The sequence below is a fragment of the Oncorhynchus keta genome, unplaced genomic scaffold (assembly GCF_023373465.1).
Source record: "Oncorhynchus keta strain PuntledgeMale-10-30-2019 unplaced genomic scaffold, Oket_V2 Un_contig_5928_pilon_pilon, whole genome shotgun sequence".
Classification (NCBI taxonomy): Eukaryota; Metazoa; Chordata; class Actinopteri; order Salmoniformes; family Salmonidae; genus Oncorhynchus; species Oncorhynchus keta.
Genome location: NW_026288593.1, coordinates 4070 through 29522, shown reverse-complemented (window position 1 = coordinate 29522; position 25453 = coordinate 4070). Strand labels below are relative to the sequence as shown.

The window sequence follows — 25453 nt, the reverse complement described above, 5'->3', positions numbered from 1 at the left end:
AAAATTGGTCACTCTCAGACGGCCCTTTGTCTTTGGCCACGTGACTAAGTTACACTGAGACAAGAGAGGAAAAATACTTGCTTCTTCTTGCATGACAGAAACAGACAGTGGAAATGTGCAGGTTTAAGGCTTATACAACACATGCGCATAACAGAGTTTGTTATTGTCCCCACCATATTCCTCCCTTTTGAGACTAATTTCAACCTAATACTAAATTACAAGTAAGCATGTACGTAATAATTCATAATGTAAGCCAATTATGTCATAATCTAAGCAAAAATTCAACCAAGCAAAATATAAAACATTGTAGGAGAGGGTTTTCTTACACTAGTACATTATCTTTGTAAATGGCTTCTGTTGAGCCTCTGAGTTTTTTTTACCTTCACATGGTGCAAAACATTCTTCAGGGAATCATCATTTATACAGTTACACAGGAATACACTCTTCATCTGTACAAAGAGGCCAGTCATCACGTTGACACTGTCCACAGTACAGGGGTTCAGCATCGACCTCCTGTTTCTTCCAGCAATGTGGCAGTTATTGTTTGCTGGACTCCTGTCCTGAGCCTGCGGTTGGCTCGAGCTGGAGTGGCTGTTATTTAAGTCGCCGTGGGACTATGCTGGTGTTGCATACTTCAGTTGCATTGTGGCCACTTCTTGCTTTGTGCTGTTCTGCTCCTCCCAGGAGCCATAAAATGTCTGGCGTGAACCCACATAGACCTCTCTGTAACCTTTACCTCCATCTTGGTCGAAGGGAAGAGGAGGAGGAGCGGAGAAGGGAAGAGAAGGAGTTCTATATGATGATGATGATTAGGGACACGGGAGGGTGTTAGTGGGTATGAGGTATGGTACTGTATATCATAGCAGATCCATATGAGTCTAATACCCTTGGTCTAGCAGTCATTAGTTTAATACCCTTGGTCTAGCAGTCATTAGTCTAATACCCTTGGTCTAGCAGTCATTAGTCTAATACCCTTGGTCTAGCAGTCATTAGTCTAATACCCTTGGTCTAGCAGTCATTAGTCTAATTCCCTTGGTCTAGCAGTCATTAGTCTAATTCCCTTGGTCTAGCAGTCATTAGTCTAATACCCTTGGTCTAGCAGTCATTAGTCTAATTCCCTTGGTCTAGCAGTCATTAGTCTAATACCCTTGGTCTAGCAGTCATTAGTCTAATTCCCTTGGTCTAGCAGTCATTAGTTTAATACCCTTGGTCTAGCAGTCATTAGTCTAATACCCTTGGTCTAGCAGTCATTAGTCTAATTCCCTTGGTCTAGCAGTCATTAGTCTAATTCCCTTGGTCTAGCAGTCATTAGTCTAATTCCCTTGGTCTAGCAGTCATTAGTCTAATACCCTTGGTCTAGCAGTCATTAGTCTAATTCCCTTGGTCTAGCAGTCATTAGTCTAATTCCCTTGGTCTAGCAGTCATTAGTCTAATTCCCTTGGTATAGCAGTCATTAGTCAAATTCCCTTGGACTAGCAGCCAGGAGATCTTATACATTTTCTTCTATGAGATAATCTTCATCAGCTAACATCACTTTGGCATTTATGTAATACAGCGTGGTGTGGGTAAGGCTCTGCATCTGTGGTAGACATGAGTGGGTAAGTCTCTGTGGTAGCCATGTGTGGGTAAGGCTCTGTGGTAGCCATGAGTGGGTAAGGCTCTGTGGTAGCCATGAGTGGTTAAGGCTTTGTGGTAGCCATGAGTGGTCAAGGCTCTGTGGTAGCCATGTGTGGGTAAGGCTCTGTGGTAGCCATGTGTGGTTAAGGCTCTGTGGTAGCCATGTGTGGGTAAGTCTCTGTGGTAGCCATGAGTGGGTAAGGCTCTGCATCTGTGGTAGCCATGTGTGGGTAAGGCTCTGCATCTGTGGTAGCCATGTGTGGGTAAGGCTCTGTGGTAGCCATGTGTGGGTAAGGCTCTGTGGTAGCCATGTGTGGGTAAGGCTCTGTGGTAGCCATGAGTGGGTAAGGCTCTGTGGTAGCCATGTGTGGGTAAGGCTCTGTGGTAGCCATGAGTGGGTAAGGCTCTGTGGTAGCCATGTGTGGGTAAGGCTCTGTGGTAGCCATGAGTGGGTAAGTCTCTGTGGTAGCCATGTGTGGGTAATGCTCTGTGGTAGCCATGAGTGGGTAAGGCTCTGCATCTGTGGTAGCCATAAGTGGGTAAGTCTCTGTGGTAGCCATGTGTGGTTAAGGCTCTGTGGTAGCCATGAGTGGGTAAGTCTCTGTGGTAGCCATGAGTGGGTAAGGCTCTGTGGTAGCCATGAGTGGGTAAGGCTCTGTGGTAGCCATGAGTGGGTAAGTCTCTGTGGTAGCCATGTGTGAGTAATGCTCTGTGGTAGCCATGTGTGGGTAAGGCTCTGTGGTAGCCATGTGTGGGTAATGCTCTGTGGTAGCCATGTGTGGGTAAGGCTCTGTGGTAGCCATGAGTGGGTAAGGCTCTGTGGTAGCCATGTGTGGGTAATGCTCTGTGGTAGCCATGAGTGGGAAATGCTCTGTGGTAGCCATGAGTGGGTAATGCTCTGTGGTAGCCATGAGTGGGTAATGCTCTGTGGTAGCCATGTGTGAGTAATGCTCTGTGGTAGCCATGTGTGGGTAATGCTCTGTGGTAGCCATGAGTGGGTAATGCTCTGTGGTAGCCATGAGTGGGTAATGCTCTGTGGTAGCCATGTGTGGCTTAGGCTCTGTGGTAGCCTTTTTGGCTAAGGCTCTGTGGTAAGTGATGGATGTTGTATTCTGCATTCCTCCCTCCTCCTCCCCAGGTCCCGCTGGGCCCAGTTCCAGTATGACTGCCAGCCCTCAGAGCACGTTGCCAGCGGTTGCAAGCAGGACAACTACGCAGTCTGTCTCCTTGCCTATACCGGCCTCATAGGTAAGAACTAACACTACAGGTTAATAATAGGCTTGCAAAACTGGACGGATAAAATTTGCAGATCGTGAGATGCTCCCGTTTATTCAAATGAAACCTGGGGGTAAGCTGGGAAGATGGTGGAGGAAGGCAGGTGAGACAGGAGGAAGAAGGCAGATGAGACGGGAGGAAGGCAGGTGAGACGGGAGGAAGGCAGGGGAGACGGGAGGAAGGCAGGGGAGACGGGAGGAAGGCAGGGGAGACGGGAGGAAGGCAGGTGAGTAAGGGGGGAGGAAGGCAGGGGAGACGGGAGGAAGGCTTTCTTCTGGCAGCTATTTTAAAGATGGGTCAGAATGTGTGGTTTTTTTTGGTGAGTAAGGGGGGAGGAAGGCAGGGGAGAAGGGAGGAAGGCAGGTGAGTAAGGGGGAGGAAGGGAAGACGGGGGAGAAAGGCAGGGGAGACGGGAGGAAGGGAGGAGAGACGGGAGGAAGGCAGGGGAGATGGGAGGAAGGCAGGTGAGTAAGGGGGAGGAAGGGAAGACGGGGAGAAAGGGGAGTGAGAGGGGGAGGAAGGCAGGGGAGACAGGGGAGGAAGGCAGGGGAGACAGGGGAGGAAGGCAGGAGAGACGGGGGAGGAAGGCAGGGGATTAAGGGGGAGGAGAGACGGGGGAGGAAGGCAGGGATTAAGGGGGAGGAAGGCAGGGGAGACGGGAGGAAGGCAGGTGAGTAAGGGGGGAGGAAGGCAGGGGAGACGGGAGGAAGGCAGGGGAGACGGGAGGAAGGCAGGGGAGACGGGAGGAAGGCAGGGGAGTAAGGGGGAGGAAGGCAAGGGAGTAAGGGGGAGGAAGGCAGGGGAGACGGGAGGAAGGCAGGTGAGTAAGGGGGGAGGAAGGCAGGGGAGACGGGAGGAAGGCAGGGGAGTAAGGGGGGAGGAAGGCAGAGGAGACGGGAGGAAGGCAGGGGAGACGGGAGGAAGGCAGGGGAGTAAGGGGGGAGGAAGGCAGGGGAGACGGGAGGAAGGCAGGGGAGTAAGGGGGAGGGAAGGCAGGGGAGACGGGAGGAAGGCAGGTGAGTAAGGGGGAGGAAGGGAAGATGGGGGAGAAAGGGGAGTGAGAGGGGAGGAAGGCAGGGGAGACAGGGGAGGAAGGCAGGGGAGACAGGGGAGGAAGGCAGGAGAGAGGGGGAGGAAGGCAGGGGATTAAGGGGGAGGAAGGGAGGAGAGACGGGGGAGGAAGGCAGGGGAGTAAGGGGGAGGAAGGCAGGGGAGACGGGAGGAAGGCAGGGGAGACGGGAGGAAGGCAGGGGAGTAAGGAGGAGGATGGCAGGGGAGTAAGGGGGGAGGAAGGCAGGGGAGACGGGAGGAAGGCAGGGGAGTAAGGAGGAGGATGGCAGGGGAGACGGGAGGAAGGCAGGGGAGTAAGGGGGAGGAAGGCAGGGGAGACGGGAGGAAGGCAGGTGAGTAAGGGGAGGAAGGGAAGACGGGGGAGAGAAAGGGGAGTGAGAGGGGGAGGAAGGCAGGGGAGAGAGGGGAGGAAGGCAGGGGAGACAGGGGAGGAAGGCAGGAGAGACGGGGGAGGAAGGCAGGGGATTAAGGGGGAGGAAGGGAGGAGAGACGGGGGAGGAAGGCAGGGGAGTAAGGGGGGAGGAAGGCAGGGGAGACGGGAGGAAGGCAGGGGAGTAAGGAGGAGGATGGCAGGGGAGACGGGAGGAAGGCAGGGGAGTAAGGGGGAGGAAGGCAGGGGAGAAGGGAGGAAGGCAGGGGAGTAAGGGGGGAGGAAGGCAGGGAGATGGGAGGAAGGCAGGTGAGTAAGGGGGGAGGAAGGCAGGGGAGACGGGAGGAAGGCAGGGGAGTAAGGGGGGAGGAAGGCAGGGGAGACGGGAGGAAGGCAGGGGAGTAAGGAGGAGGATGGCAGGGGAGACGGGAGGAAGGCAGGGGAGTAAGGGGGGAGGAAGGCAGGGGAGAAGGGAGGAAGGCAGGGGAGTAAGGGGGAGGAAGGCAGGGAGATGGGAGGAAGGCAGGTGAGTAAGGGGGGAGGAAGGCAGGGGAGACGGGAGGAAGGCAGGGGAGTAAGGGGGGAGGAAGGCAGGGGAGACGGGAGGAAGGCAGGTGAGTAAGGGGGAGGAAGGCAGGGGAGACCGGAGGAAGGCAGGGGAGTAAGGGGGGAGGAAGGCAGGGGAGACCGGAGGAAGGCAGGGGAGACCGGAGGAAGGCAGGGGAGACAGGGGAGGAAGGGAGGAGAGACGGGGGAGGAAGGGAGGAGAGACGGGGGAGGAAGGCAGGGGATTAAGGGGGAGGAAGGCAGGGGATTAAGGGGGAGGAAGGCAGGGGAGTAAGGGGGGAGGAAGGCAGGGGAGACGGGAGGAAGGCAGGTGAGATGGGAGGAAGGCAGGGGAGACGGGAGGAAGGCAGGTGAGATGGGAGGAAGGGCAGGGGAGACGGGAGGAAGGCAGGGGAGACGGGAGGAAGGCAGGTGAGACGGGAGGAAGGGAGGGGAGACGGGAGGAAGGCAGGGGAGACGGGAGGAAGGCAGGTGAGACGGGAGGAAGGCAGGGGAGACGGGAGGAAGGCAGGGGAGACGGGAGGAAGGCAGGTGAGTAAGGGGGGAGGAAGGCAGGTGAGTAAGGGGGGAGGAAGGCAGGTGAGTAAGGGGGGAGGAAGGCAGGTGAGACGGGAGGAAGGCAGGTGAGTAAGGGGGGAGGAAGGCAGGGGAGACGGGAGGAAGTCAGAGGAGACGGGAGGAAGGCAGGGGAGACGGGAGGAAGGCAGGGGAGACGGGAGGAAGGCAGGGGAGACGGGAGGAAGGCAGGGGAGACGGGAGGAAGGCAGGGGAGACGGGAGGAAGGCAGGGAGACGGGAGGAAGGCAGGGGAGACGGGAGGAAGGCAGGGGAGACGGGAGGAAGGCAGGGAGACGGGAGGAAGGCAGGGGAGACGGGAGGAAGGCAGGGGAGACGGGAGGAAGGCAGGGGAGACGGGAGGAAGGCAGGGGAGACGGGAGGAAGGCAGGGAGACGGGAGGAAGGCAGGGAGACGGGAGGAAGGCAGGGAGACGGGAGGAAGGCAGGGGAGACGGGAGGAAGTCAGGGGAGACGGGAGGAAGTCAGGTGAGACGGGAGGAAGGCAGGTGAGATGGGAGGAAGGCAGGTGAGTAAGGGGGGAGGAAGGCAGGGGAGACGGGAGGAAGGCAGAGGAGACGGGAGGAAGGCAGGTGAGATGGGAGGAAGGCAGGGGAGACGGGAGGAAGGCAGGTGAGACGGGAGGAAGGCAGGTGAGATGGGAGGAAGGCAGGAGAGGAAGGGGGTGGAAGGGAAGACGGGGGAAAAAGGGGAGTGAGAGCGGGAGGAAGGCAGGTGAGTAAGGAGGAGGATGGCAGGTGAGTAAGGGGGGAGGAAGGCAGGGGAGACGGGAGGAAGGCGGGTGAGTAAGGGGGGAGGAAGGCAGGGGAGACGGGAGGAAGGCAGGTGAGTAAGGGGGGAGGAAGGCAGGGGAGACGGGAGGACGGCAGGTGAGTAAGGGGGGAGGAAGGCAGGGGAGACAGGGGGAGGAAGGTAGGTGAGTAAGGGGGGAGGAAGGCAGGTGAGTATGGGGGGAGGAAGGGAAGACGGGGGAAAAAGGGGAGTGAGAGTGGGAGGAAGGCTGGGGAGACCGGGCAATTGATTATTGATAATGAGACACAAAAAGGCATGGAGCATCTATGTGGGAGGAGCATCTATGTGGGAGGACCATCTATGTGGGAGGAGCATCTATGTGGGAGGAGCATCTATTTGGGAGGAGCATCTATGTGGTTGAGACAGATTTCACTTCTTCCTCTACTGTGAGAAATACTCCAAAATAAGATAATATTTTTCCAAGAAAATATCTCAATCAATTCCCAACTTTATTAAGGTTTCGTTCCTGCCAAAGCAGCAGCTACTATTCTTGGGGTTTATTATGGATCCCCATTAGTTCCTGCCAAGGTAGCAGCTACTCTTCCTGGGGTTTATTATGGATCCCCATTAGTTCCTGCCAAGGCAGCAGCTACTCTTCCTGGGGTTTATTATAGATCCCCATTAGATCCTGCCAAAGCAGCAGCTACTCTTCCTGGGGTTTATTATGGATCCCCATTAGTTCCTGCCAAGGCAGCAGCTACTCTTCCTGGGGTTTATTATGGATCCCCATTAGTTCCTGTCAAGGCAGCAGCTACTCTTCCTGGGGTTTATTATGGATCCCCATTAGTTCCTGTCATGGCAGCAGCTACTCTTCCTGGGGTTTATTATGGATCCACATTAGTTCCTGCCAAGGCAGCAGCTACTCTTCCTGGGGTTTATTATGGATCCCCATTAGTTCCTGTCAAGGCAGCAGCTACTCTTCCTGGGGTTTATTATGGATCCCCATTAGTTCCTGTCAAGGCAGCAGCTACTCTTCCTGGGGTTTATTATGGATCCCCATTAGTTCCTGTCAAGGCAGCAGCTACTCATCCTGGGGTTTATTATGGATCCCCATTAGTTCCTGTCAAGGCAGCAGCTACTCATCCTGGGGTTTATTATGGATCCCCATTAGTTCCTGTCAAGGCAGCAGCTACTCTTCCTGGGGTTTATTATGGATCCCCATTAGTTCCTGCCAAGACAGCAGCTACTCGTCCTGGGGTCCAAATCAATTTGTATTAGTCACATGCACAGAATACAGCCTGAAAGTGAAATGCTTACTACGAGCCCCTAACCAACAATTTTGTTTAAAAAAAAATGTGGATAAGAATAAGAAATAAGAGTAACAAGTAATTAAAGAGCAGCAGTAAAATAACAATAGCGAGACTATTGTAACGGTTTTCTAGGTGTGAAGGAGAGTCGGACCAAAATGCAGCGTGTCGATTGCGATCCATGTTTATTCAACCGACGTAACACGAATCTAAATACAAACACTACAAAACAAATAACGTAACGTAAACCGAAACAGCCTATACTATTGTAAACTAACACAGAGACAGGACCAAAGACACTAAGGACAATCACCCACGAAACAACCAAAGAATATGGCTGCCTAAATATGGTTCCGAATCAGAGACAACGATAAACACCTGCCTCTGATTGAGAACCACTTCAGACAGCCATAGACCTAACTAGAACACCCCACTAAGCTACAATCCCACTAACTACACACCACATACAAAAACCCCATGCCACACCCTGGCCTGACCAAATAAATGAAGATAAACACAAAATACTTTGACCAGGGCGTGACAACTATATACAGGCGGGTACCGATACACAGTCAATGTTTTTAAATTTTACCTTAATTTACAGTTACATTACCTGAACACATCAGTTTATATCAATTACATTACCTGAACACGTCAGTTTATATCAATTACATTACCTGAACACATCAGTTTATATCAATTACATTACCTGAACACGTCAGTTTATATCAATTACATTACCTGAACACATCAGTTTATATCAATTACATTACCTGAACACGTCAGTTTATATCAGTTACATTACCTGAACACATCAGTTTATATCAGTTACATTATTACATTATAGTTACATACAATTTGGGTAACTATATTACATCACTGGGTAACTAACTATATTACATCACTGGGTAACTAACTATATTACATTCCCATCACTGGATAACTATATTACATCACTGGGTAACTATATTACATCACTGGGTAACTATATTACATCACTGGATAACTATATTACATTACTGGATAACTATATTACATCACTGGATAACTATATTACATCACTGGATAACTATATTACATCACTGGATAACTATATTACATCACTGGGTAACTATTACATCACTGGATAACTATATTACATCACTGGATAACTATATTACATCACTGGATAACTATATTACATCACTGGATAACTATATTACATTACTGGATAACTATATTACATCACTGGATAACTATATTACATCACTGGATAACTATATTACATCACTGGATAACTATATTACATCACTGGGTAACTATTACATCACTGGATAACTATATTACATCACTGGATAACTATATTACATCACTGGATAACTATATTACATCACTGGATAACTATATTACATCACTGGGTAACTATTACATCACTGGATAACTATATTACATCACTGGGTAACTATTACATCACTGGATAACTATATTACATTACTGGATAACTATATTACATCACTGGGTAAGTATATTACATCACTGGATAACTATATTACATTACTGGATAACTATATTACATCACTGGGTAAGTATATTACATCACTGGGTAACTATATTACATCACTGGGTAACTATATTACATTCCCATCACTGGATAACTATATTACATCACTGGATAACTATATTACATCACTGGATAACTATATTACATTACTGGATAACTATATTACATTACTGGGTTATTGTGAGCAGCACTGTTGCATGTGAATGAAAGATAAAAAAAAAAACACAAAATAAGGAACACAAAAACAAAAACTTTAGAAGCACAACCCATATTTCAAAATCACAGCAGCCAATTAAAACTGAGAAAAGGGTCTGGAGAAAAGTAAACAATATACCCTCCACTCCCCCTACCAGGTATCCATTTACCCTCCACTCCCCCTACCAGGTATCCATTTACCCTCCACTCCCCCTACCAGGTATCCATTTACCCTCCACTCCCCCTACCAGGTATCCATTTACCCACCACTCCCCCTACCAGGTATCCATTTACCCTCCACTCCCCCTACCAGGTATCCATTTAGCCTCAACTCCCCCTACCAGGTATCCATTTACCCTCCACTCCCCCTACCAGGTATCCATTTACCCTCCACTCCCCCTACCAGGTATCCATTTACCCTCCACTCCCCCTACCAGGTATCCATTTACCCTCCACTCCCCCTACCAGGTATCCATTTACCCTCCACTCCCCCTACCAGGTATCCATTTACCCTCTACTCCCCCTACCAGGTATCCATTTACCCTCCACTCCCCCTACCAGGTATCCATTTACCCTCCACTCCCCCTACCAGGTATCCATTTACCCTCTACTCCCCCTACCAGGTATCCATTTACCCTCCACTCCCCCTACCAGGTATCCATTTACCCTCCACTCCCCCTACCATGTATCCATTTACCCTCCACTCCCCTACCAGGTGTCCATTTACCCTCCACTCCCCCTACCAGGTATCCATTTACCCTCCACTCCCCTACCAGGTATCCATTTACCCTCCACTCCCCCTACCAGGTATCCATTTACCCTCCACTCCCCCTACCAGGTATCCATTTACCCTCCACTCCCCCTACCAGGTATCCATTTACCCTCCACTCCCCCTACCAGGTATCCATTTACCCTCCACTCCCCCTACCAGGTATCCATTTACCCTCCACTCCCTCTACCAGGTATCCATTTACCCTCCACTCCCCCTACCAGGTATCCATTTACCCTTTACTCCCCCTACCAGGTGTCCATTTACCCTTTACTCCCCCTACCAGGTGTCCATTTACCCTCCACTCCCCCTACCAGTTGTCCATTTACCCTCCACTCCCCCTACCAGGTATCCATTTACCCTTTACTCCCCCTACCAGGTGTCCATTTACCCTTTACTCCCCCTACCAGGTATCCATTTACCCTCCACTCCCCCTACCAGGTATCCATTTACCCTCCACTCCCCCTACCGGGTATCCATTTACCCTCCACTCCCCCTACCAGGTATCCATTTACCCTCCACTCCCCCTACCGGGTATCTATTTACCCTCCACTCCCCCTACCAGGTATCCATTTACCCTCCACTCCCCCAACACCTACCTGGTATCCATTTACCCTCCACTCCCCCTACCAGGTATCCATTTACCCTTTACTCTCCCTACCAGGTGTCCATTTACCCTTTACTCCCCCTACCAGGTGTCCATTTACCCTCCACTCCCCCTACAAGGTATCCTTTTACCCTCCACTCCCCCTACCAGGTATCCATTTACCCTCCACTCCCTCTACCAGGTATCCATTTACCCTCCACTCCCCCTACCAGGTATCCATTTACCCTTTACTCCCCCTACCAGGTGTCCATTTACCCTCCACTCCCCCTACCAGGTGTCCATTTACCCTCCACTCCCCCTACCAGGTATCCATTTACCCTTTACTCCCCCTACCAGGTGTCCATTTACCCTTTACTCCCCCTACCAGGTATCCATTTACCCTCCACTCCCCCTACCAGGTATCCATTTACCCTCCACTCCCCCTACCGGGTATCTATTTACCCTCCACTCCCCCTACCAGGTATCCATTTACCCTCCACTCCCCCAACCCCTACCTGGTATCCATTTACCCTCCACTCCCCTTCCAGGTATCCATTTACCCTCCACTCCCCCTACCAGGTATCCATTTACCCTCCACTCCCCCTACCAGGTATCCATTTACCCTCCACTCCCCCTACCAGGTATCCATTCACCCTCCACTCCACTCCCCCTACCAGGTATCCATTTACCCTCCACTCCCCCTACCGGGTATCTATTTACCCTCCACTCCCCCTACCAGGTATCCATTTACCCTCCACTCCCCCAACACCTACCTGATATCCATTTACCCTCCACTCCCCCTACCAGGTATCCATTTACCCTCCACTCCCCCTACCAGGTATCCATTTATCCTCCACTCCCTCTACCAGGTATCCATTTACCCTCCACTCCCCCTACCAGGTATCCATTTACCCTTTACTCCCCCTACCAGGTGTCCATTTACCCTTTACTCCCCCTACCAGGTGTCCATTTACCCTCCACTCCCCCTACCAGGTGTCCATTTACCCTCCACTCCCCCTACCAGGTATCCATTTACCCTTTACTCCCCCTACCAGGTGTCCATTTACCCTTTACTCCCCCTACCAGGTATCCATTTACCCTCCACTCCCCCTACCAGGTATCCATTTACCCTCCACTCCCCCTACCGGGTATCCATTTACCCTCCACTCCCCCTACCAGGTATCCATTTACCACCCACTCCCCCTACCGGGTATCTATTTACCCTCCACTCCCCCTACCAGGTATCCATTTACCCTCCACTCCCCCAACACCTACCTGGTATCCATTTACCCTCCACTCCCCCTACCAGGTATCCATTTACCCTCCACTCCCCCAACACCTACCTGGTATCCATTTACCCTCCACTCCCCCTTCCAGGTATCCATTTACCCTCCACTCCCCCTACCAGGTATCCATTTACCCTCCACTCCCCCTACCAGGTATCCATTTACCCTCCACTCCCCCTACCAGGTATCCATTCACCCTCCACTCCACTCCCCCTACCAGGTATCCATTTACCCTCCACTCCCCCTACCGGGTATCTATTTACCCTCCACTCCCCCTACCAGGTATCCATTTACCCTCCACTCCCCCAACACCTACCTGATATCCATTTACCCTCCACTCCCCTACCAGGTATCCATTTACCCTCCACTCCCCCTACCAGGTATCCATTTACCCTCCACTCCCCCTACCAGGTATCCATTTACCCTCTACTCCCCCTACCAGGTATCCATTTACCCTCCACTCCCCTACCAGGTATCCATTTACCCTCCACTCCCTCTACCAGGTATCCATTTACCCTCCACTCCCTACCAGGTATCCATTTACCCTTTACTCCCCCTACCAGGTGTCCATTTACCCTTTACTCCCCCTACCAGGTGTCCATTTACCCTCCACTCCCCTACCAGGTGTCCATTTACCCTCCACTCCCCTACCAGGTATCCATTTACCCTTTACTCCCCCTACCAGGTGTCCATTTACCCTTTACTCCCCCTACCAGGTATCCATTTACCCTCCACTCCCCCTACCAGGTATCCATTTACCCTCCACTCCCCCTACCGGGTATCCATTTACCCTCCACTCCCCCTACCAGGTATCCATTTACCCTCCACTCCCCCTACCGGGTATCTATTTACCCTCCACTCCCCCTACCAGGTATCCATTTACCCTCCACTCCCCCAACACCTACCTGGTATCCATTTACCCTCCACTCCCCCTACCAGGTATCCATTTACCCTCCACTCCCCCTACCAGGTATCCATTTACCCTCCACTCCCCCTACCAGGTATCCATTTACCCTCCACTCCCCCTACCAGGTATCCATTTACCCTCCACTCCCCCTACCAGGTATCCATTTACCCTCCACTCCCCCTACCAGGTATCCATTTACCCTCCACTCATCCTACGAGGTGTCCATTTACCCTCCACTCCCCCTACCAGGTATCCATTTACCCTTTACTCCCCCTACCAGGTGTCCATTTACCCTTTACTCCCCCTACCAGGTATCCATTTACCCTCCACTCCCCCTACCAGGTATCCATTTACCCTCCACTCCCCCTACCGGGTATCCATTTACCCTCCACTCCCCCTACCAGGTATCCATTTACCCTCCACTCCCCCTACCGGGTATCTATTTACCCTCCACTCCCCCTACCAGGTATCCATTTACCCTCCACTCCCCCAACACCTACCTGGTATCCATTTACCCTCCACTCCCCCTACCAGGTATCCATTTACCCTCCACTCCCCCTACCAGGTATCCATTTACCCTCCACTCCCCCTACCAGGTATCCATTTACCCTCCACTCCCCCTACCAGGTATCCATTTACCCTCCACTCCCCCTACCAGGTATCCATTTACCCTCCACTCCCCTACCAGGTATCCATTTACCCTCCACTCATCCTACGAGGTGTCCATTTACCCTCCACTCCCCCTACCAGGTATCCATTTACCCTTTACTCCCCCTACCAGGTGTCCATTTACCCTTTACTCCCCCTACCAGGTGTCCATTTACCCTTTACTCCCCCTACCAGGTATCCATTTACCCTCCACTCCCCCTACCGGGTATCCATTTACCCTCCACTCCCCCTACCAGGTATCCATTTACCCTCCACTCCCCCTACCGGGTATCTATTTACCCTCCACTCCCCCTACCATGTATCCATTTACCCTCCACTCCCCTACCATGTATCCATTTAGCCTCCACTCCCCTACCAGGTATCCATTTACCCTCCACTCCCCCTACCAGGTATCCATTTACCCTCCACTCCCCCTACCATGTATCCATTTACCCTCCACTCCACTCCCCCAACCAGGTATCCATTTACCCTCCACTCCCCCTACCAGGTATCCATTTACCCTCCACTCCCCCTACCATGTATCCATTTACCCTCCACTCCCACTACCAGGTATCCATTTACCCTCCACTCCCCCTACCATGTATCCATTTACCCTCCACTCCCCCTACCAGGTATCCATTTACCCTCCACTCCCCCTACCAGGTATCCATTTACCCTCCACTCCCCCTACCAGGTATCCATTTACCCTCCACTCCCACTACCAGGTATCCATTTACCCTTTACTCCCCCTACCAGGTATCCATTTACCCTCCACTCCCCCTACCGGGTATCCATTTACCCTCCACTCCCCCTACCAGGTATCCATTTACCCTCCACTCCCCCTACCGGGTATCTATTTACCCTCCACTCCCCCTACCATGTATCCATTTACCCTCCACTCCCCTACCATGTATCCATTTAGCCTCCACTCCCCTACCAGGTATCCATTTACCCTCCACTCCCCCTACCAGGTATCCATTTACCCTCCACTCCCCCTACCATGTATCCATTTACCCTCCACTCCACTCCCCCAACCAGGTATCCATTTACCCTCCACTCCCCCTACCAGGTATCCATTTACCCTCCACTCCCCCTACCAGGTATCCATTTACCCTCCACTCCCCCTACCAGGTATCCATTTACCCTCCATTCCCCCTACCAGGTATCCATTTACCCTCCACTCCCCTACCAGGTATCCATTTACCCTCCACTCCCCCTACCATGTATCCATTTACCCTCCACTCCCCCTACCAGGTATCCATTTACCCTCCACTCCCCCTACCAGGTATCCATTTACCCTCCACTCCCCCTACCAGGTATCCATTTACCCTCCACTCCCCCTACCAGGTATCCATTTACCCTCCACTCCCCCTACCATGTATCCATTTACCCTCCACCCCCCCTACCGGGTATCCATTTACCCTCCACTCCCCCTACCAGGTATCCATTTACCCTCCACTCCCCCTACCGGGTATCCATTTACCCTCCACTCCCTCTACCAGGTATCTATTTACCCTCCACTCCCCCTACCAGGTATCCATTTACCCTCCACTCCCCCTACCAGGTATCCATTTACCCTCCACTCCCCCTACCAGGTATCTATTTACCCTCCACTCCCTCTACCAGGTATCCATTTACCCTCCACTCCCCCTACCAGGTATCCATTTACCCTCCACTCCCCCTACCAGGTATCCATTTACCCTCCACTCCCCCTCCCAGGTGTCCATTTACCCTCCACTCCCCCTATCAGGTATCCATTTACCCTCCACTCCCCCTACCATGTATCCATTTACCCTCCACTCCCCCTACCAGGTATCCATTTACCCTCCACTCCACTCCCCTACCATGTATCCATTTACCCTCCACTCCACTCCCCTACCAGGTATCCATTTACCCTCCACTCCCCCTACCAGGTATCCATTTACCCTCCACTCCCCCTACCAGGTATCCATTTACCCTCCACTCCCCCTACCAGGTATCCATTTACCCTCCACTCCCCATACCAGGTATCCATTTACCCTCCACTCCCCCTACCAGGTGTCCATTTACCCTCCACTCCCCCTATCAGGTATCCATTTACCCTCCACTCCCCCTACCAGGTATCCATTTACCCTCCACTCCCTCTACCAGGTATCCATTTACCCTCCACTCCCCCTACCAGGTATCCATTTACCCTCCACTCCCCCTACCAGGTATCCATTTACCCTCCACTCCCCCAACCAGGTATCCATTTACCCTCCACTCCCCCAACCAGGTATCCATTTACCCTCCACTCCCTCTACCAGGTATCCATTTACCCTCAACTCCCCCTACCAGGTATCCATTTACCCTCCACTCCCCCTACCAGGTATCCATTTACCCTCCACTCCCCCTACCAGGTATCCATTTACCCTCCACTCCCCCTACCAGGTATCCATTTACCCTCCACTCCCTCTACCAGGTGTCCATTTACCCTCCACACCCCCTACCAGGTATCCATTTACCCTCCACTCCCCCTACCAGGTATCCATTTACCCTCTACTCCCCCTACCAGGTATCCATTTACCCTCCACTCCCCCTACCAGGTATCCATTTACCCTCCACTCCCTCTACCAGGTGTCCATTTACCCTCAACTCCCCCTACCAGGTATCCATTTACCCTCAACTCCCCCTACCAGGTATCCATTTACCCTCCACTCCCCCTACCAGGTATCCATTTACCCTCCACTCCCCCTACCAGGTGTCCATTTACCCTCCACTCCCCCTATCAGGTATCCATTTACCCTCCACTCCCCCTACCATGTATCCATTTAGCCTCAACTCCCCCAGGTTCTTTTGCTCGCCTGGCGGAGATATTGACACAATTTTTTTTTTTTTTTTTTACAGAAATGTTTGGTGATAGACTAGGAGTACTTTAAGTTAAATTCTCTCTGTGGGCTAATATTTCTGTATTTTTCTGAATACTGTTTTATGTTTCTTGGTTTTGTCTGTTTTCTACTCTCAATATTATAATTATTCATAGCAATGGATTTTCTGAGTCATGTCAATGCTCAAATCACTTTTATTTGTGTGTGTGTAATTCCCCTTTAATTGTTCATCTAGCAAGAGAGGAATGTGTCAGACTAGTGATGTTTCTGCTGTTAGGCCTACTGCTGCAGCACATCATGACAGAGTTGGCGAAACAATCGTCACCCAATTGACACAAATAATTATTATATACTATAGTTGGAGAGCCCTGGCTTAACCAACTACCTGTTGGAGAGCCTAGGCTTAACTACCTACCTGTTGGAGAGCCCTGGCTTAACCATCTGCCTGTTGGAGAGCCCTGGCTTAACTACCTACCTGTTGGAGAGCCTAGGCTTAACCATCTGCCTGTTGGAGAGCCCTGGCTTAACTACCTACCTGTTGGAGAGCCCTGGCTTAACTACCTTATCTACCTGTTGGAGAGCCCTGGCTTAACTATCTACCTGTTGGAGAACCCTGGCTTAACCATATACCTGTTGGAGAACCCTGGCTTAACTAACTTATCTACCTGTTGGAGAACCCTGGCTTAACCATCTACCTGTTGGAGAGCCCTGGCTTAACCATCTACCTGTTGGAGAGCCCTGGCTTAACCAACTACCTGTTGGAGAGCCCTGGCTTAACTATCTACCTGTTGGAGAGCCCTGGCTTAACTATCTACCTGTTGGAGAGCCCTGGCTTAACTATCTACCTGTTGGAGAGCCCTGGCTTAACTATCTACCTGTTGGAGAGCCCTGGCTTAACTATCTACCTGTTGGAGAGCCCTGGCTTAACTATCTACCTGTTGGAGAGCCCTGGCTTAACTATCTACCTGTTGGAGAGCCCTGGCTTAACTATCTACCTGTTGGAGAGCCCTGGCTTAACTATCTACCTGTTGGAGAGCCCTGGCTTAACTATCTACCTGTTGGAGAGCCCTGGCTTAACTATCTACCTGTTGGAGAGCCCGGGCTTAACTATCTACCTGTTGGAGAGCCCTGGTTAAACCAAATGCAGGGTATTCATCAGCCCTCAACTGTTAAAAGCAAGATGGAGAAAGAGACCGGGAGAAAATACATCTCAACTAACAGTAGACTGAGAGATACTTGCTGTTAGGTGCCTAGGGGCCAGAGAGAATTGGATGGAGGTAAATTTGAAGAATCATCTAGATAGCTGCAAGGCTCTGTCTCCAAACATTCCCCCATTCAACAGAGAGAAAACACAACACATTTTCCAGGGCTTCATCCCAAATGGCACCCTATTTGGCCTAAGTACACTATATAGGTGATAGGGTGCTATTTGGGACGAAGCCCAGAGAACCAGTCAACCTACAAACAAATACTGTGGGTGTTTCTGCACACAAACACAGCTCACCTGTCTTCTCCAACTGAAGCTTTAGTCTCAAAACTCAACAAGGCTTTCATCTTCTATCATTAAATATTCCCCCGTTCATTGTCTGTGGAAAACAATATGCTCTGGGAATTGTTCTTTTGAAACAGAACACTTGTATTTGTTAAGACTATTAGTAGTTGTAACGGTCGTCGTATGAAGGAGAGGACCAAAGCGCAGCGTGGTAAGTGTTCATCTTGGTTTTTAATACGAACACTGAAACAAAAACAATTAAAGGACAAACGAACTGAAATAAAACACAGAACAGAAAATAAACACCTACGAAGCACAGGTGGGAAAAGGCTACCTAAGTGGGAAAAGGCTACCTAAGTGGGAAAAGGCTACCTAAGTGGGAAAAGGCTACCTAAGTGGGAAAAGGCTACCTAAGTACGATTCTCAATCAGAGACAACTAACGACACCTGCCTCTGATTGAGAACCATACCAGGTCAAACGCAAACACAACATAGAAAACGGAACATAGATAACCCACCCCAACTCACGCCCTGACCATACTAAAACAAAGACATAAATAAAATAACTAAGGTCAGAACGTGACAGTAGTGCAACATGTGAATATGTGTGTCAGAGCAGTCTGCCTCAACCAACATGTGTCAGAGCAGTCTGCCTCAACCAACATATGTGTGTCAGAGCAGTCTGCCTCAACCAACATGTGTGTCTGAGCAGTCTGCCTCAACCAACATGTGTCAGAGCAGTCTGCCTCAACCAACATGTGTCAGAGCAGTCTGCCTCAACCAACACGTGTCAGAGCAGTCTGCCTCAACCTACATATGTGTGTCAGAGCAGTCTGCCTCAACCTACATATGTGTGTCTGAGCAGTCTGCCTCAACCAACATGTGTGTCTGAGCAGTCTGCCTCAACCAACATGTGTGTCAGAGCAGTCTGCCTCAACCAACATGTGTCAGAGCAGTCTGCCTCAACCAACATGTGTGTCTGAGCATTCTGTCTCAACCAGCATATGTGTGTCAGAGCAGTCTGCCTCAACCAACATGTGTGTCTGAGCAGTCTGCCTCAACCAACATGTGTGTCAGAGCAGTCTGCCTCAACCAACATGTGTCTGCCTCAACCAACATGTGTCTGAGCAGTCTGCCTCAACCAACATGTGTCAGAGCAGTCTGCCTCAACCAATATGTGTGTCTGAGCAGTCTGCCTCAACGAACATATGTCAGAGCAGTCTGCCTCAACCAACATGTGTCAGAGCAGTCTGCCTCAACCAACATATGTCAGAGCAGTCTGCCTCAACCAACATATGTCAGAGCAGTCTGCCTCAACCAACATATGTCAGAGCAGTCTGCCTCAACCAACATGTGTCAGAGCAGTCTGCTTCAACCAACATATGTCAGAGCAGTCTGCCTCAACCAACATGTGTGTCTGAGCAGTCTGCCTCAACCAACATATGTCAGAGCAGTCTGTCTCAACCAACATGTGTGTCTGAGCAGTCTGCCTCAACCAACATGTGTCAGAGCAGTCTGCCTCAACCAACATGTGTGTCAGAGCAGTCTGCCTCAACCAACATGTGTCAGAGCAGTCTGCCTCAACCAACATATGTCAGAGCAGTCTGCCTCAACCAACATGTGTGTCAGAGCAGTCTGCCTCAACCAACATGTGTCTGAGCAGTCTGCCTCAACCAACATGTGTCAGAGCAGTCTGCCTCAACCAACATGTGTCAGAGCAGTCTGCCTCAACCAACATGTGTGTCAGAGCAGTCTGCCTCAACCAACATATGTCAGAGCAGTCTGCCTCAACCAACATGTGTCAGAGCAGTCTGCCTCAACCAACATGTGTGTCAGAGCAGTCTGCCTCAACCAACATATGTCAGAGCAGTCTGCCTCAACCAACATGTGTGTCAGAGCAGTCTGTCTCAACCAACATGTGTGTGTCAGAGCAGTCTGCCTCAACAAACATGTGTGTCAGAGCAGTCTGCCTCAACCAACATGTGTGTCTGAGCAGTCTGCCTCAACCAACATGTGTGTCTGAGCAGTCTGCCTCAACCAACATGTGTGTCTGAGCAGTCTGCCTCAACCAACATGTGTGTCTGAGCAGTCTGCCTTAGATTCCCCATCTGATTGTGTATTTTAAATGTTGCATAGATGTCGCATTTCACATCTCTCCCCTCACCTTCCATCCCTCTCTCTCACCCTCCCACCCTGCCTCTCTCTCACCCTCCCACCCTGCCTCTCTCTCACCCTCCCACCCTGCCTCTCGCTCACCCTCCCACCCTGCCTCTCTCTCACCCTCCCGCCCTGCCTCTCTCTCACCCTCCCGCCCTGCCTCTCTCTCACCCTCCCGCCCTGCCTCTCTCTCACCCTCCCGCCCTGCCTCTCTCTCACCCTCCCGCCCTGCCTCTCTCTCCCCTCCGCCCTGCCTCTCTCTCACCCTCCCACCTTCTCTCTCTCACCCTCCCGCCCTGCCTCTCTCTCACCCTCCCACCTTCTCTTTCTCACCCTCCCACCCTGCCTCTCTCACCCTCCCACCTTCTCTTTCTCACCCTCCCGCCCTGCCTCTCTCTCACCCTCCCGCCTTCTCTCTCTCACCCTCCCGCCCTGCCTCTCTCTCACCCCCCACCTTCTCTCTCTCACCCTCCCGCCCTCCCTCTCTCTCACCCTCCCGCCCTGCCTCTCTCTCACCCTCCCGCCTTCTCTCTCTCACCCTCCCCCCTGCCTCTCTATCACCCTCCCGCCCTGCCTCTCTCTCACCCTCCCGCCCTGCCTCTCTCTCACCCTCCCGCCTTCTCTTTCTCACCATCCCACCTCTCTCTCACCCTCCCGCCCTGCCTCTCTCTCACCCTCCCGCCTTCTCTCTCTCACCCTCCCGCCCTGCCTCTCTCTCACCCTCCCGCCCTGCCTCTCTCTCACCCTCCCACCTTCTCTCTCTCCCCTCCCGCCCTGCCTCTCTCTCACCCTCCCGCCCAGCCTCTCTCTCACCCTCCCGCCCAGCCTCTCTCTCACCCTCCCGCCCTGCCTCTCTCACCCTCCCGCCCTGCCTCTCTCTCACCCTCCCGCCCTGCCTCTCTCTCACCCTCCCGCCCTGCCTCTCTCTCACCCTCCCACCCTGCCTCTCTCTCACCCTCCCGCCCAGCCTCTCTCTCACCCTCCCACCTTCTCTCTCTCACCCTCCCGCCCAGCCTCTCTCTCACCCTCCCGCCCTGCCTCTCTCTCACCCTCCCCCCCTTCTCTCTCTCACCCTCCCGCCCTGCCTCTCTCTCACCCTCCCGCCCTGCCTCTCTCTCACCCTCCCACCTTCTCTCTCTCACCCTCCCGCCTTCTCTCTCTCACCCTCCCGGCCAGCCTCTCTCTCACCCTCCCGCCCAGCCTCTCTCTCACCCTCCCGCCCTGCCTCTCTCTCACCCTCCCGCCCTGCCTCTCTCTCACCCTCCCGCCCTCCTCTCTCTCACCCTCCCGCCTTCTCTCTCTCACCCTCCCGCCCAGCCTCTCTCTCACCCTCCCGCCCAGCCTCTCTCTCACCCTCCCGCCCTGCCTCTCTCTCACCCTCCCGCCCTGCCTCTCTCTCACCCTCCCACCCTGCCTCTCTCTCACCCTCCCGCCCAGCCTCTCTCTCACCCTCCCACCTTCTCTCTCTCTCACCCTCCCGCCTGCCTCTCTCTCACCCTCCCGCCCAGCCTCTCTCTCACCCTCCCGCCCTGCCTCTCTCACCCTCCCGCCCTGCCTCTCTCACCCTCCCCCTGCCTCTCTCTCACCCTCCCGCCCCTGCCTCTCTCTCACCCTCCCGCCCTGCCTCTCTCTCACCCTCCCGCCCAGCCTCTCTCTCTCACCCTCCCGCCCTGCTCTCTCTCACCCTCCCGCCCTGCCTCTCTCTCACCCTCCCCCCTGCCTCTCTCTCACCCTCCCGCCCCGCCTCTCTCTCACCCTCCCGCCCTGCCTCTCTCTCACCCTCCCGCCCTGCCTCTCTCTCACCCTCCCGCCCTGCCTCTCTCTCACCCTCCCGCCCCGCCTCTCTCTCACCCTCCCGCCTTCTCTCTCTCCAGGCAGTACGATAACGCCTAACTACCTGGATAACTCGACGTCTAATGTGGGTCCGTGGTGTTCGTGCTCTGCCTCTGGGAACCACCGGGAGCAGTGCGATGACTTCCTGGAATATTTCCATGACAACATCTGCCTGAGTGAGTGACAGCACCAGTCAACGTGCACTATGGTAACTGTAGAAACACTGTCAATCAACAACAACACACTATAGCTGTAGTAACACTGTCAAATTACCACAACACCATCAACATTGTCTGCCATAACACCATTAACACTATGGACAAGTGTTTCAGCCCCTCACCATACTGTAGAATAAACTGGTGTTAGTTCAGCTGCCTGTCTGGAGATTCCTCATCAGTTAAGGTAGTTAAGCCAGGGCTCTCCAACAGGTAGATAAGTTAGTTAAGGTAGTTAAGCCAGGGCTCTCCAACAGGTAGATAAGTTAGTTAAGATAGTTAAGCCAGGGCTCTCCAACATGTAGATAAGTTAGTTAAGGTAGTTAAGCCAGGGCTCTCCAACATGTAGATAAGTTAGTTAAGGTAGTTAAGCCAGGGCTCTCCAACATGTAGATAAGTTAGTTAAGGTAGTTAAGCCAGGGCTCTCCAACATGTAGATAAGTTAGTTAAGCCAGGGCTCCCCAACAGGTAGATAAGGTAGTTAAGCCAGGGCTCTCCAACAGGTAGATAAGTTAGTTAAGGTAGTTAAGCCAGGGCTTTCCAACATGTAGATAATTTAGTAAAGGTAGTTAAGCCAGGGCTCTCCAACATGTAGATAAGTTAGTTAAGGTAGTTAAGCCAGGGCTCTCCAACATGTAGATAAGTTAGTTAAGGTAGTTAAGCCAGGGCTCTCCAACATGTAGATAAGTTAGTTAAGGTAGTTAAGCCAGGGCTCTCCAACATGTAGATAAGTTAGTTAAGGTAGTTAAGCTAGGGCTCTCCAACATGTAGATAAGTTAGTTAAGGTAGTTAAGCCAGGGCTCTCCAACATGTAGATAAGATAGTTAAGATAGTTAAGCCAGGGTTCCCCAACAGGTAGATAAGATAGTTAAGATAGTTAAGCCAGGGTTCCCCAACAGGTAGATAAGGTAGTTAAGACAGGGTTCTCCAACAGGTAGATAGTTAAGCCAGGGCTCCCCAACAGGTAGATAAGATAGTTAAGGTAGTTAAGCCAGGGCTCTCCAACATGTAGATAAGTTAGTTAAGGTAGTTAAGCCAGGGCTCTCCCACAGGTAGATTTACATATCCCACCCATGGTTAGCCACTATTGGCTTAAAAAGCCAATTAATTTCCAGCAATATTGCCCATCTGTCTATGTGGTGCATGTACAGTTGAAGTCAGAAGTTTACATACACTTAGGTTGGAGTCATTAAAACTTGTTTTTCAACCACTCCACAAGAGGTTAACAAACTATATTTTGGCAAGTCGGTTAGGACATCTACTTTGTACATAGGACATTTTTCCAACAATTATTTACTGACAGATTATTTCACTGTATCACAATTCCAGTGGTCAGAAGTTTACATACACTATGTTGACTGTACCTTTAAACAGCTTGGAAATTTCTAGAATATGATATCATGGCATTAGAAGCTTCTGATAGGCTAATTGACATCATTTGAGTCAATTGGAGGTGTACCTGTGGATGTATTTCAAGGCCTACCTTCAAACTCAGTGCCTCTTTGCTTCACATCATGGGAAAATCAAAAGAAATCAGCCAAGACCAAAGAAAACAAATTGTAGACCTCCACAAGTCTGGTTCATCCTTGGGAGCAATTTCCAAACACCTGAGGGTACCACGTTCATCTGTACAAACAATAGTACGCAAGTATAAACACCATGGGACCACGCATCCGTCATACCGCTCAGGGAGGAGACGCGTTCTGTCTTCTAGAGATGAACGTACTTTGGTGTGAAAAGTGCATGTGATGAAATAAATCAATGCTAAAATAAATAATTATCTCTGTTATTATTCTGATATTTCACATTCTTAAAATAAAGTGGTGATCCTAACTGACCTAAAACAGGGAATTTTTACTATGATTAAATGTCAGGAATTGTGAAAAACTGAGTTTAAATGTATTTGGCTAAGGTGTATGTAAACTTCCTACTTCAACTGTACATATGAGACGAGTAATGTAGGGTATGTAATCATTATTAAAGTGCCATTATATAATGTGACTAGTGATTTATCAAGTCCATTTACTTAAGTGGCTGGAGTTGAGTCAGTATGTTGGCAACAGCCTCTCTATGTTAATGATGGCTGTTTAACAGTCTGATGGCCTTGAGATAGAAGCTGTTTTTCAGTCTCTCGGTCCCAGCTTTGATGCACCTGTACTGACCTCGCCTTCTGGATGATAGCGGGGTGAACAGGCAGTGGCTCAGGTGGTTGCTGTCCTTGATGATCTTTATGGCCTTCCTGTGACATCGGGTGGTGTAGGTGTCCTGGAGGGCAGGTAGTTTGCCCCCGGTGATGTGTTGTGCAGACCTCACTACCCTCTGGAGAGCCTTGCGGTTGTGGGCGGAGCAGTTTCCGTACCAGGTGGTGATACAGCCCGGCAGTGTTTTTGGTGACAAGCCGAATTTCTTCAGCCGCCTTAATCACCACGCTGTCTGTGTGGGTGGAACATTTCAGTTTGTCTGTGATGTGTACGCCGAGGAACTTAACTTTCTACCCTCTCCACTGCTGCCCTGTCGATGTGGATGGGGGGGTGCTCCCTCTGCTGTTTCCTGAAGTCCACGATCATCTCCTTTGTTTCGTTGACGTTGAGTGTGAGGTTATTTTCCTGACACCACACTCGGAGGGCCCTCACCTCCTCCCTGTAGGCCGTCTCGTAATCAAGCCTACCACTGTTGTATCGTCTGCAAACTTGATGACGTTGGCCACGAAGAAGGAGGCTCTGGCAGCGGGCCGTTGTCAGTGGTACTGTATTGTACTCAAAGCGAGAAAATAAGTTGTTTAATTTGACGTTGATGTCCGCGACGTAGACCTGTAGACCCTGCGGGGTTATGTAGCCAGACAGTGATGCTAATGATAATAATAATAATAATTATTATTATTATAATAATCAGAACGGTCTTGTGGGGACACAGAAACACTTTACCCAAAACCTTCTCAATTAAATGTTAGCTACAAGGTAGGCTAACTGAACTATACTGTATAATAATTATTTGCATCAATTGGGTGGCGATTATTTTGCCAACGATGATTATTTTGCCATGATGTGCTGTAGCTGTAGGCCTAACAGCAGAAACACATAAATACTGACATTCCTCTCTTGCTAGATGCACAATGAAAGGGGAATTACAGTCAAAAATCTAAATGTGTTATCATTTTTTTTTTACCTCAAAAATGGTCTTCTGATGTGATTTAAGCATTGCCATTGACTCTTCTGATTGTGATTTATAGAATCCACCTCTACCCAAATCTGACTAGCTGTAGCTCAGGATCTAAAGCAAGGATATGCATATTCTTGATACCATTTGAAAGGAAACAATTTGAAGTTTGTGGAAATGTAAAATGAATATTGGAGAATATAACACATTAGATCTGGTTAAAGATAATACAAAGAAAATCCAATGAACCATTCCGCTACTGTTCAAGACTGACCAAGTGTGTCCAGTTGGTTTATTAATACAATTCCAA

General features: G+C 51.0%; 1 protein-coding gene across 1 annotated transcript in view; it reads left to right on the top strand.

Moving 5' to 3' along the window:
* LOC127925621 (GDNF family receptor alpha-4-like) overlaps positions 1–21948 on the top strand; it is a gene marked incomplete at its 3' end in the record, with an annotated part of 112472 nt that extends 90524 nt beyond the window's left edge. The window contains exons 7-8 of the mRNA XM_052510644.1: positions 2756–2865; positions 21814–21948. Of these exons, the coding sequence (XP_052366604.1) occupies positions 2756–2865; positions 21814–21948 (245 nt within the window). The remainder of the gene's footprint in view (positions 1–2755; positions 2866–21813) is intronic.
* Positions 21949–25453: the final 3505 nt, after the last annotated feature.